Source organism: Lampetra fluviatilis, chromosome 11, assembly GCF_964198595.1.
Source record: "Lampetra fluviatilis chromosome 11, kcLamFluv1.1, whole genome shotgun sequence".
Taxonomy (NCBI): Eukaryota; Metazoa; Chordata; class Hyperoartia; order Petromyzontiformes; family Petromyzontidae; genus Lampetra; species Lampetra fluviatilis.
In genome coordinates, this window is record NC_136285.1 from 2,551,966 (window position 1) to 2,566,202 (window position 14,237).

The 14,237-nt window shown below is 46.1% G+C and overlaps 1 protein-coding gene across 2 annotated transcripts in view; it reads right to left on the bottom strand.

The window, feature by feature from the left end:
• Positions 1-2,471: 2,471 nt before the first annotated feature.
• The window catches only part of LOC144934730 (von Willebrand factor A domain-containing protein 7-like), a 40,943-nt gene continuing 29,177 nt past the window's right edge, over positions 2,472-14,237 (bottom strand). The window contains exons 17-18 of one of the 2 annotated variants that reach the window (XM_078860805.1): positions 6,461-7,145; positions 2,472-3,440 (exon numbers count right to left, since the gene is read on the bottom strand). In XM_078860805.1, the coding sequence (XP_078716931.1) occupies positions 3,279-3,440; positions 6,461-7,145 (847 nt within the window). In that variant the 3' untranslated portion in view covers positions 2,472-3,278. Of the gene's footprint in view, positions 3,441-6,460; positions 7,146-13,718; positions 13,781-14,237 lie in introns of those variants that run through there. The other variant, XM_078860806.1, reaches the window with a different exon arrangement.

The following is a 14,237-nucleotide window of genomic DNA, read 5'->3' on the forward strand; positions in this document are numbered from 1 at the left end:
ATTTTTTATTTTATTTTTTATTTTACTTTATTAATTTTAATTTTTTACCTACGTGACTTTACCGAAAAACCTAAGAATACTGCAGGAACGTTTTCATATGCTGAATAAGTGAGGAAAAGATGCAGAATTGAGGATGAACATGGAAAAGACAAAGACGATGGTGTTCGGAAGGGCAGATATTTGGAAATAAGTAATACTTGAAAGCAGAAAGAGTGTGAATGTAAAGGAATTTGGGAAGTCGACTGACATGGGCCAGTGACTGCACGAAAGACATAAGACCAAGGATGGCAAAGGCAACGTACTAATGACAGAATTCAATATCATGTAGAGAAGCAAGCAAATCAGCTACAAGACCAAACTGAACATCGTAAGAACATGTGTGTTCAGTACAACGTTGTATGGCTGCAGGACTTTTACATTGAAAAAGACTGACAGAGATATTAGCATTCAAAATGTATTATTATATAAGGATACTGCATCTAAACTAGATCCAAAGAGTGACCAAAGTTGAAAGTCAGATAAAGGTTGCACATAGAAGAAGACCTGATGCAAGCAGTGATGAGAAGGAAACTGACACTATTTGTACACATGTAGGATGGACAACAACAGAGACATTAAAAGTGTGTTATTCGGGAAAAATGGAAGTAGCCGGCCAAAGAATAAGACCTAAAAAAGAATGGCTTGATGATATATGATATTGATTCCAGAAAAATGTGCACTTCTTGAGCATATTGGCACAAGCTAAAGGAAAATGAAAATAAATGACGAAATGTGCAGTGGAGACCTACAGGCTATCAGCCCATGAATCATGATGAACACCTGCATTATTGCCGGTAAAGCCTATATTTTCATCCCAAAGATATATCTGTTCAACCTAAGCATTGAATGCTTTGAAATTTGCATTCCCTTTGTAATGGTCGGCTTTTGGCGTTCTCTGGCCTATCATTGGTGAGACACAGCCATAAAGGTTTCTGGTGTCACCAATCAGTTACAAAGATAATGCATACATTATTATGTTGCAATACGTGTGTATTTGGTGTTTGAACATCATAACACTTATACTCTTAAGTTTTTTCGGTAAAGTCACGTGACTTTACCGAAAAAACCTAAGAGTATGAATCCTTGCAGGCACGAACGCTTCAAATCTAGAATCATAACACTTGTACTTTTTCTGGAAAGGGTAAAGCCTATTCTGCCAGGCGATGGAGCAGTTCGCCTGGCAATGGAGCCGCCCAGCGATGGCGATGAAGCTGCTCAACAATGGTGATGGAGCTGTCAGGCGATGGCGATGAAGCTGTTTGCCAGTGACAACGGAGCTGTCAGGAGATGGAGCCACCCGGCAAATGGCAATGGAGCTGTGTGGTGATGGAGCGGCTGGCCGATGGTGGGGCGGCCTGGGCTGCTTTGATGTGGCCACCATCAACTGTTCCAACTCCTCTCCATCCTCCCTCATGATTATTTGCCTCATCATGCCCTGGCTGGCCCACGTTTTTTGTATGCCCACTGTACCCAAAGGCTCAGTTTTGGCTCTGGCCCTTTCTTGCTACTTTTTCGCATGAGGCTTCGATTCCATTTCCACGATCTCCAGCTTCGGAACCATTAGGCGTCGTTGGAGCCTGCAATGTAAACACGAAATAGTGTCTATGTCAACCTATTCATTTTTACGTAAGCCTATTGATCTCTGATTATATGGTGCGAAAGCTTATGCATCTCTATCTAATCCTAAGGATATATGTAAGCTTATGGATCTATTTATATTAAACTAAACATATGACTCTTGTGATCACGTCTTGCTTCCCAGCATTCATTCATCATCCCACTCGTCTCTTTATGTACCTTTTTAGTTTTTATCAGTGGTGAAAGCCACGAGTTGTGTGTGTGTGCGGGTTGAATCAAAGACAGGCTCACAGCCATCAACACCAGTAACGATTATATTATCTGAGCCAGTCCTGGGCCTCCCGTAGGTTGACTCACCCTCAAATGAGTGTCATACCTTGTGCGATATGTAAAACATTGTCAAAAGAGAGACAAAGGCGGCCGTGTTGGTAACGATTATTTGAACCAGTCCTGGGTCTCCCCTAGATCGACTCAGACATAAATGTGTACCTGGTGCGACATGTAAATATCGCCAAACGGGAGACAAAGGCGGCAGAGCAGACTTGATGCCTTGTGATGTTTAAACATCTTAACGCCTGTTTTATTGCCAAAAGGGGTAAAACCTATTCTATATATATAAAAGAGAAATTTGTGAATGTGTGTCTGTTCGAAATGTTTAGCATTCTTCCCAACATGCAACAAACTTGAAATTTGGCATGTGGGTAGCTTCCAGACTGTACACAAGCAAAAAGTATAAAAATAGACTTTTGTATTTTGGTGGGGGGGGGGGCGCAATAATGTATATATTTTGCACGGAAAGTGAGCGGTGACGTCACATCTGTGACATCTGTGACGTCACATCTGTGATGTCACCCGCATGCGGAAGCATTACGTAGTGTGCCTGCTGACGTCACGCACCCCCCCAACCCTCCGCGTAGGTCGTGTATTAATCCAAGACAAGAATCCAAGTCTCGGGCGAAGCCGGGTAGTAAAGCTAGATTAATAATAAATAAAGAGCACAAAACAACGTCATTACATTTTATGAACAAGAAATAATATAAACACCAAATAATGTCCAACTTTAACAATGCAACAAAGCAATGTCAAATGCCACTTTCACATTTAATCAACTTTACCGTATAAAATTACGAATACAAATATTGTATTTCATCAGGCTTAATAATCACAATGCCATTACTCATTGATGCTTGGCTTTTCCAAAGATTACATGATACGATTTGCAGTATGCATGCTGCTCTCAGCAAATGTAGGTTTAAATTCCAAATGTTTTACTTGCACCACAAGTATACACTGCATCACGCCACTGCAGTAGTCACTACTCTACTAGTGTACTATAGTTATAATGTAGTACACTACAGTCAGACAGCATTTTTTAAATTAGCAGCATTAAATACTGGTGTGACACACGTTTATCTGTGTTCCACCTTAGGGCATGTGTACATTGGATGCAATTCTGGCCTCCATATGTGCTCGCTAATAGCGCTTGGCCCAATAGGGGGGATCTTTGTATGCCCTGTGTAGACCTTTCGATGTTCCTCTGCTTATCTTTCGTGACATAAACTGTAAAACAGACCTTGGAATTTGGAACAGCCACAGATTAGCTTTCATTTTGACTGGGTCAACTGATATTTGCTGTTGATAGTCCACTCCAGTTTTTTATTCTACAAGTCATCATTTGAGGGATCTTCAGGATATTGGAATGCGAGAGTGTAGCTCCCTCGCTTGGGGAAGTAATTGGAGGCAAACTTGACACTCCAAATGAGTGCAATGATGAGGAGTACTGCAGCCAGCAGGGACAGGAAAATCACCAAGCTTTTGTTACTCTGCACGCACACACCAACAAGAGAAAAACACACATCTCTTATCATATATCACAGTCACACCATGGACATACATATGGATTAACAGATACACATAGACATTGTAAGAGTGAGATGTATAATGCCGCTACGGTATAGGGGTAAAACAAATAGATAATGCATTCAAAGGAGCGTTACATGGACTCAATTTAAGATGAATTCATATATGTATAGTATTCAGTGAAAATATATGAAGAGTAAGGTTATCTTCCAGGTTTTCTCGAGGTACTCATTGATGCAAAATGCACTTTAAAAAATATTGCAAGGTGCAGTCAATGTTTTGTCAACAATGGAAGATATTGAGGAATGACTGCGAGCAGGTTTTGGCTCCAGTTCCTAAAGAAGCTACCAGCTCAAGGAGCAAAACATCAGACATCATGCCAAACAACTTGTGGTGCGACCCGAGAGCATATAACGTAACTATTTTCATGCACAGGATAATTTGGGAATACATTTTTTAAATTCAATTTGAATTCCTATCTCGTCAAAATACAAATGACAACTTCCTGTAGGGAACCCTTTAGAGCAGTGGTTCTTAACCTTGGGTACACGCACCCCCTTGGAGGTACGAGATGCTCTTTCTGGGGGTGCGAGACATGGACATATTTTTTAAAAGTAAATCACCGAAAACCAAATTAAGTTCGGACAGATAAGTACAATTACTTTATTTCATCAAACCTATGTATTTCTTAACATTATAAAAAACGTTTACGATTGAGAACTAAAGGGGTGCAAGGCTGCAGTAAAGGTGAAGAACCATTGCTTTAGAGGGAATGTAAAATGGCCCTTACTGTAGCTGTGAACTGGTAGGAGGTAACACTGGTGGGCTTTGGCTGGGCACAGTCTATGCCAACAACATCAGAACTAGGGCAATGACATGGGCCAGCAGTAGCCGAGTGGTTAGCGCATTCAAAATGAGTCGGTCATTGTGTGCTTGCGTCTCGGTCCAATTTTCAAAATTTGAAAAATGACCCAAAAATAACACACATAGCAAGATCACTCCCTACTGGCGGACTATATCCATCTCTGAAACGTAACGCCTCTGTGAAAGCCACGCACTATAATAATGACACGAATACTAAATTTACTCAATTATAATACTTAAAATTATAAGAACACTTCTTGTGCGCCTTGCAGATTCAGGCATTCCAAGTCAGCCAGCTCCCGTTCACAGGGCCCCTGGGCTCACTATTCACGCTCTCCTCTCCCCTTCAAGGTGATGCAGTACGAATCACCTACGGCTGAGGATGCAGCCTCATTGCAAAGACAACGGTGTCCCAGTAGGCAGCGTCATGGAGCAGAGTCGTGGGAACGTGGCCCTCAAGGCTGAACGCTCAGCTGACAGTGACCGTGGTCAGCCAGTGTGCCTGTGATGTCATAATGTGGCTGTGATGTCATGACGTTGCTAGCTCTGCCTCCTAAGTGTTATCAGCCGGGCAGGAACGCTGTTGAGTGCTGGAGGACACGATAGACGAAGGCATTTTATGGCAATTATTTGCTCGAAATTGACATTTAGTCTAAGCAGCCATGGCTACTTGATAATGGCCATGGCACAAATGCGTCAACCATCGGGATATTAAAGGAGCTAGGTTGGCACATGCACAGGAAAATAATTAAACAGAGTGCTCTTCTGAAATATTTTCTAAGCTAAATGTATATACAGATATATGGAAATTGTAATTGAATGTGTAAAACATCGAATACAAATTAACTGAAACTAAACTCAGAGGAATACCAAACCTAAGGTGAAGCAAATAGCCTGCATTCCAGCCCAAGCCTAAAAACTGCACTCTAACTGCAAAGTACCTTGTAAACAATATATGAAGAACAAGAAAATATTGCTTGACAATGCGAAGATGGGCCGCATTGTAACACATATATATAAATCTTTCCGCTAACATATAAAAGGAAATTATAACAAAAATATGTTTTAATGAAGCTATATGTTCTATATGTTTAGTTTGGAAAAATCAGTTAAGGGTGCAAAGGTTTAACTATTGGTAAGTCAGTAGTATGGTGGCGAGTCTTTTGGTAAAGTGTTACAAAGTTATTTGTGTATTTGAACTTCTTTCGCACCGTGCATAGCCAACCCTAGTAATCGGAGGTGCTAATGTGTATTTATGACCATTCATTGGTGTTCAGAGCACAAAACCTCGGGTAATCATGTGACCACACTGATCTGATTGGAAGTCACTATCCTAGTTGCCATGACACTTGAGGAGCAACGATTGGAAGATGGTGTGGTAACGATTGTCTGTGATGAATGCCAGTGATCCCTGCCACGTAATATTTCCTGAATGTTTTGTGGCCCAAAGCTATACCGGTGGCTCTAGTTGCTGAACCTAAATAAGCCATTGGATGCTTTTATTTAATTTTGGTGACGTGCTTTTACAGTTACATTTTGGCGAGATACATTTGAGAATTGTGCCTGCAATATGGCATTTACTGTAAATAATAAATAATTTAAACAAACAGTAGACAGTGATCGTGCATCTGTAGAAATCATCATTATTTACCAAAATACTTCCTGGTGTCAGTCCATCATCACTCTTTGGGTTACGGTGAGTAGTGAATGTCTGGTGAGTGGTGGTGGGTGTGTGGTAAATGTCAATGTGATAGGTATTATTTGAGTGATTTAAGGTTAGTGGTAAGTTTCTGGCGGGTGAGGGTCTGGTGACAATGGTGACAATGGCTGGTGAGTACGAATTGTGTTTCTGTTGAGTGGCATCGAGTGTTGATTGCCTGGTGAGTGGGCAGAGTGGTGCATGTTCAGTATCCGGATAAATCAATGAGGGGATAACACATTCATTTAGTAGTTGAAATACGCTGCTGTAGCAATTTGCCTCATACAGGCATCAGCATCTTTTTTTCCTTTCCAAATATTGGATTAAAGAGGAAAATTATTAGAAATTCTTAAACACGTAAAGGCGATGAACAGCAATGTGTGGATTTGATATAATCACAATGTGTGAGGGCTCACTTACTGTTAATTCAGTGGGGATTATATGAGGATGATACAACTGGGTTGTAGAATGTGCCCGGGTTGTAAGATGTAGCTGGGTTGTAGGATGAGGCAGAGCTTTAGGATGAGGCAGAGCTTTAGGATGTAGCCAGGTTGTAGGATGAGGCTGAGTTGTAGGATGAGGCTGGGTTGGAGGTTGTGGCCAGGTTGTAGGATGATGCTGGGTTGTAGGATAAGGCAGAGCTTTAGAATGAGACTGGGTTGGAGGTTGTGGCCAGGTTGTAGGATGAGGCTGGGTTGTAGGATATGACCGGGTTGTAGGATGAGGTTGTGTTGTAGGATGAGGCTGGGTTGTAGGATGAGGCTGGGTTGAAGGATGAGGCTGAGTTGTAGGATGTGACTGGGTTGTAGGATGAGGTTGAGTTGTAGGATGAGGCCGAGTTGTGGAATATGGCCGGGTTGTCGAATGAAGCTGGGTTGTCGGATGTGGCTGGGTAGTAGGATGAAGCTGGGTTGTAGGATGTGGCTGGGTAGTAGGATGAGGCTGGGTTGTAGGATGAGGTTGGGTTGAAGGATGAGGCTGGATTGTAGAGGCTACAGCAGAGGTTGGCTCTGGAACTGGTAGTGAGAGGTTGTCTGTGAACCTCGCCACATTTCCTGCTGCGTCTTTCACAGCCAACGTCAGCCAAGGTGTGCAGCACGAAGATCTGCACACAACACACACAAAGACACACGAGTATATGCACTCTTTACTCGCACGCTGTCACAGCAGCACGCACGGTACTGTAGCCAGTATCCTCTAGCAATGTGCAACTAGGACAAGTTGCACAGGGCTCCCACTACTTTATGGGTCCCCAAAACTTGCTCGGTCTGTCTCTGTCTGTCTCTTTCTCTGTCCATTTACGCCCTGTCTCATTCTGTGTCCCTATCCATGTATTTATATTTCTCTGTTTTTGTCTGATTCTCCTCATGCTTTACTTTTGTATCTCTTTGTCTGCAATGCATTTTGCCATTGTTGGAAGGGAGTTGATCCGTTGCAGCAGAACCCCTTATTATGGCAGATATTCCACCACCATGTGTTTTTTGTGGAACAAGGGTGTCGGAATATAACGTGAAGAGTGAGGAATGGGTCGCCATGGAAACTCTTTGCACATGTGACCTTGCTTTGCGTCAGGCCCGAGCCCATGCCTAATTGAAACCAATCCACTATGCAGACTGGTGAATGAATGAATATAGTGCACAAGTGGTGAAAAGAACGGTTCACGAATAGAAAAATGTGGAAGAAGCATCATTCTGCCTAAATAATTATAATAGACTTCCGCAGATAGTCGTGCAGCAGCAAATTCGTTGAGCAGCATGCAATGGATCGCCGGTCTAACTGAACGGTCAGGAGAAAATAAAATGTAAACCATATGTGGGCTTGGTCAGCTTCACTGTGTATCTGTGCCAGGTAGAATTTTAAATGGACCAGTCATGGTGTCTTGCCTCACGGCAGATGTGGAGCGTGTGTTCACAGGAAGTTCCTGTTTTTTTATGCTAATGTTGGTCACGTGACCAGGAAGTGACGATGTTAGATTTCCACTGTACCACGCGGGCGTCAGCCATTACACAGATAAGTCAAGATGGCGGCACGCATCGCATCTCAGTGAGAACACAGCCGCACTTGTCCATTGTGGGAGCTTAAGAAGCATTATCTGTAAGTTGTTTATATTCCTATAATATTGGAAATTCTGTTGTAATGTTGGAATGACTATTATAGCAATGTAAATGCCTTTATGGTGCCGTTAAGTTGTTGTAGTAAATACGAGGCCTAGTTAGTAACGAAGCCTGTGACTTTCCTTATTGGGGATGTTACTTGTGATTTAGTAGGTCGAGTCAGATTTGTGCCTATGTTGCGATCCTGAGAGTGATGACGAAGTATCTCATCCACAGTTTAGTGTTAAGTGTAATGCTGTACATTTGGGGTGCAGTGGGATGAATACACTATGTGCCTGTATGCAACGCACCAGCTTGTGCCTTTGTCTAGTTGTTCAGGGGTAATGTGGGGGCCTGGTCCTTCCAGGATCTATTGTTATCTGAGACAATGTTCTGATGCTGTGGTGTTCATTGTGTGGGTGTTTCCGAATTATAACAGATGCTGTATCTGTGTTTTCTCACCAGTTTTACCTGTTACAATCAATAAATGACGATCGGAGTTGGACGGTCATCCTGGCTCCGAGGGTTTATTGAACACATGGTTATCTACTCGACTAGCGGTGCAACGCAGCGCACGGCGAGGCCGAGATAGTAAAAAGATATTCTTCCTGAAGCTCCCAACCAGTGCTGCAGCCAGCTCTCTGCAGCCTAGTAAAAAGATACTCTTCTTAAAGCTCCCAAGAAGTCCTGCAGCCAGCTCTGCAGCCAGCCCTGCAGCCAGCTCTGCAGCCAGCTCTGCAGTCAGCTCTGCAGTCAGCTCTGCAGCCAGCCCTGCAGCCAGCTCTGCAGCCAGCCCTGCAGCCAGCTCTGCAGCCAGCCCTGCAGCCAGCCCTGCAGTCAGCCTGCAACAAGCAAGGAGCTCTGCAACGAGTCTACATTAAAATCGTGCTGCAAGCATCGCAGCATGGAAAGCCACAGTTCAGCAGGGAGAGATGCTGAAGAAGGTGAACCAAGCAATCCAGGATCTCCCATCCTGCCTCAAGAGGACCAAGGGAGTTCAAGGCCCCAGAGGGAGGTCAGGTTGACGCAACGGGCCTTGGAAAACTATGAGGCTGAGAAACAGGACCTTGATGCCAGGATACAACGGGCATGGAACCGGGTTGAAGCAGATTTATCTGAAGCTTCAAATGCCTCAGACACAGTGGCCTCAATTCAGCGGGCCATCCAGCGAGTGAATGTGAGCAGCTCAAGCTACAAGCTCCTGGCAAATAGATACATCTCCCTCCTGATGAAGGTGAAAACAGATGAGGGCATTGAGGGAGTGCGCAGACAAGAGCACTTCCTCGAACTGCTCGATGATAATGTGCAGGCAGTGATACAAGATGCAATGGACCGTGTGGAGGGCTTAAGAGAGACACGATCTCAGCACTCTGTCTCATCCAGGTCCACCACAAGATCTAAAGCCTCAGCACACTCACATATATCATCTACTGGTATGGCAGCAGCTCTGGCACGCACCGCAGCAGAAGCAGCAAACGCCCGTATCGCCTACTTGGCTGAAGAGGAAGCCATGCTAATTGAAAAGGCTCGCATACAAGAAGAAGCAAGCATAGCAACTGCCGCAGCACGGAGGAAAGCAGAGCTCGCAGAGCAAGAAAGTCTATTAGCAACTGCTGCCGCACGGAAGAAAGCAGAGCAAGAAAAAGCAGAGCTTGAAGAGCAAGAGAGTACATTAGTGGCTACTGCCACACGGAAGAAAATTGAGCTGGATGCTAAGTTAAGCACCCTACAACTCAAAAAGGAAGCAGCTGCTGCAATGACCCAGGCAGAGGTGCTCGAAGCAGCAGCCAACCTGGATAAGGAAGAGAATTGGAGTGAGTTTGGCACGCAGATACCTGTCAAGGACCGTGATCAACTCACCAGAAAAAATATTTTGGACTGGTCTGAACAATGCATCAATGCTCCTCCACCAAACGATACTGAACAAAGGGTGGACGTTCAGACATCGCCATCTCCACACCGAATGAACATGAATGCTGTCTACAGGAATGGTGGAAATGCATATCCTGCCCTGGCAGTTAGTCGCCAACTCAGCGTCGCGCACGTGGGGTCAGACGTGGATGCACCAAGTCAGACCCACATTCCAGACAGTCACATAAGGGGATCCAACCAACGTGATCGAAACCCTTTGGGCCCACAGTCCAACGCCATCGCAAATGACAGCATGCTAGGCAATACAGCCAATAATGCCGCCTCACAAGCGCCAGTATGGACACACCCTGGATCAGCAGGACTAGGAGACTTTGCTAGGTACCTGGCTCACCGCGAACTAATCAACACAGGACTCGTTAAGTTTGATGACCACTCTGAGAACTATCGAGCCTGGAGATCTACCTTCAGGAATGCAATCCGAAATGCAGACATCTCTGCAAGTGAAGAACTCGACCTGTTGGTGAAATGGTTAGGAAATGAATCTGCAGAGTACGCAAAGAGGATCCGGTCAGCAAACATTGACGACCCCGCCTCGAGGAGTGCTATGGTAGCCCAGAAACCATTGAGAAGGCTCTCTTCAAGAAGTTGCAGAACTTTCCAAAAATCTCTGGTCGAGACAATAAAAGGTTACGGGAGCTTGGAGATCTTTTGATGGAGCTTGAATCAGCCCAGGCTGATCCCTACTTACCAGGTCTCATTTTCTTGAATACCTACCATGGCGTGAACCCCATCGTAGAGAAATTACCATTTGACGTGCAGGAAAAATGGAGAACAGCGGGTTCAAGATACAAGTCAGAGCATCAGGTTGCATTCCCCCCATTCTCTTTTTTCTCAAAGTTTATCCGCAACCTGGCTAAGACTAGAAATGACCCGAGTTTCATGTTTGGCACCACGGGGATTTCCAGTCCAGATCTCCCAAAAATGGAAAGGACAACGGCGAAACGAGGAACAGCGAGAGTGCCAATTTCCGTACACAAGACTGAGGTCTCTCCTGCGACATTCGCAAACTCCGTCCAGGCAACCACCACAAAGAAAAAGATAGAGGATCCAGAGAAGCAATGCCCATTGCATGATAAACCTCACTCCCTCCAGAAATGCCGTGAGTTCAGGAGGAAGCCATTGGAAGAGCGGAAGAACATGCTGAAAGAATTTGGAGTGTGCTTCAAATGCTGTGCTTCTACTAACCACCTTGCAAGGAATTGCAAGGCAGATATCAAGTGCGAGGAATGTGGCAGCGACAAACACGCAACTGCTCTGCACACATTTTACTCGAAACCCAGTAGCACTAAGGCTTCCGATCCCGAAGCAGAGCACGGCGGGGAGCAAGGCGAGACCGCCGCACTCACTTCGTCAATCACAACCAAATGCACAGAAGTCTGTGGAGAAGGCTTCAAAGGAAGATCTTGCTCAAAGATATGCCTCGTCCGAGTCTATCCCAAAGGACATCCTGAAAGGGCAGTAAGGATGTACGCCATAATGGACGACCAGAGCAACAGGTCTTTGGCAAGGTCAGAGTTCTTTGATCAGCTAAGTGTAGGTGGGAATTCCTTTCCATACACGCTCAGAACATGCTCAGGACTGATGGAGACAGCGGGAAGAAGAGCGAGCGGCCTCATGGTGGAAACCATAGATAGCACCATGAAGCTAGCCCTTCCTACGGTGACAGAGTGCAACGGGATACCGGACGACAGGAGTGAGATTCCCACGCCCGAAGTTGCACGTCACCACCCACACCTGAAACCCATAGCAGAGTTCATCCCGCCATTGGATCACGCAGCACAGATTTTACTTCTGCTCGGCAGGGACATGCTGAGAGTCCACAAGGTTCGTAACCAACGCAATGGACCTCACGACGCTCCCTATGCCCAGAGACTCGACCTAGGATGGGTCATCGTAGGTGACGTTTGTCTGAAGGGAATACACAAACCAGACCACATTAGCACATTCAGAACGAGTGTGCTCACGAATGGACGCACGTCGCTCTTCAAACCGTGCACCAACCACTTCACGCTGAAAGAGGAACTCGGCGAGAGAAGTCAAGGCTGTACCGTGCAGACTTACGAAGAAACCACCATGACTTTGCTTGTGCATCCACCGTCTTCGTTGGAGTTTGTTCCTCCACGTTTCTCCAACCAGTCCTGACTGACGGGAAGAAGACTAAGCTGAAGCCGCTGCTCGTCGCTCTGCTGGTGGTCGTGGCGGTGGTCGCTGTGACCGTGGCCTCTCCGTTCCTCGACTCGGAGCTATCGTCCAAGTGGGAATTCTGGAAGGAGTTCCACGGCAAGGCCCCACAACCAGAACATACCATCTCAAGGCTCGAGCTGTGCGGAGCCATTCTTGCTACAGAGGTGGCGGAACTGATCTTAGACGAATTTGACGTCAAACTGGACGCGGTCAAGTTCTACACGGACAGTAAGGTCGTACTAGGCTACATAAACAACCAAACCAGAAGGTTCTACACCTACATCAGCAACCGGGTGGAGCGCATCAGGAGATCGACGCAGCCGGAGCAATGGAATTACGTTCCAACTGACCAGAATCCAGCAGATCTCACAACTAGGTCCGTCCCTGCATCTCTGCTGAATCAAACCATCTGGCTGACGGGTCCAGCGTTCCTGTTACGACGTGACGTTGGCCCATGTACTACCAAGGAGACCTTTGGACTCTTAGAGCCCGAGTCCGACAAGGAGATTCGTCCTCTAGTGACAACTTTCGTAACAAATGTGCGACCAAGAAGTCCACTGAGTCCACACCATTTTGAACATTTCTCGAAATGGACGACGCTCGTGCGAGCGATAGCACATTTAACCCATATCGCAGACTGCTTCCATCGCCCGATGAGAGGCACCACTGGTAGCTGCAATGGATGGCATTACTGCACAGTGCCACGCACTGAAGACGAGCTTTCCAGAGCAAGGAAATCAATCTTCCGCTGTGTGCAACAGGCAGCTTATGCAAGTGAGATCAAGGCCATTAACAAGGGAGAAGACCTTCCTAGGGTCAGCACCCTCAGGAAGCTAAACCCCGGGATGGACAAAGACGACTTGCTCAGGATCGGTGGTCGGCTAGGGAATGCAAAATTAGATGAGAATGAACGAAACCCCCTCATGATCCCAAGCCAGAGCCACATCGCAATCTTACTCGTGCGCCACTACCACGAGAAGGTCAAGCACCAAGGTCGGCACTTCACAGAAGGAGCAATCCGATCTGCAGGGCTGTGGATCGTTGGAGCAAAGAGGTGCATCGCCAGCACAATCCACAAGTGTATCCGGTGTCGCAAGCTACTTGGAAAACAGGAAGAACAGAAAATGGCAGACCTCCCAGCCGATCGACTCAGTGTGGAACCTCCCTTCACCTCTGTAGGGATTGACGTGTTCGGACCGTGGACAGTCATCTCCCGCCGCACCAGAGGAGGGCTCGCGAACAGCAAACGTTGGGCAGTGCTGTTCACCTGTATGAGTACACGAGCAGTGCACATCGAAGTCATCGAGTCCATGGACTCTTCGAGCTTTATAAATGCACTCCGGAGGTTCTTCGCCATCAGAGGGCCAGCCAAGCAACTCCGTTCTGATTGTGGAACCAATTTCATAGGAGCATGTAAAGAGCTTAAGATCAATACGGAGAATGTCGAAGATTATTCTGTCAGGAAATACCTTGGTGTCCAAGGCTGCACATGGATCTTCAATCCTCCCCACTCTTCGCACATGGGTGGAGCCTGGGAACGCATGATCGGGATTGCTCAACGCATTCTCGACTCCATGCTATGTGATGTCGGGTCCACACAGCTCTCTCACGAGGTCTTGACCACTCTCATGGCCGAGGTCTCAGCCATAATTAACTCAAGACCCCTGATCCCCGTCTCAACCGACCCGGAGTCACCATTCATCTTGACTCCTGCTACACTTCTTACCCAGAAGACAGATGTGCTCACAGCACCTACCGAGGAGGTCAGCACTGCAGACCTCTACAGACGTCAATGGAGACAAGTGCAGAGCTTCGCGAACGCGTTCTGGCGTCGCTGGAAAAACGAGTACCTTACGACACTCCAAGTGCGCAACAAGTGGCAGTCTAATAGACCAGACATCCAAGAAGGCGACCTCGTCCTACTGAAGGACAACCAAGCCAAATGGAATGAGTGGCCAATGGGCCGCATCCTCAAGTCGATTCCAAGT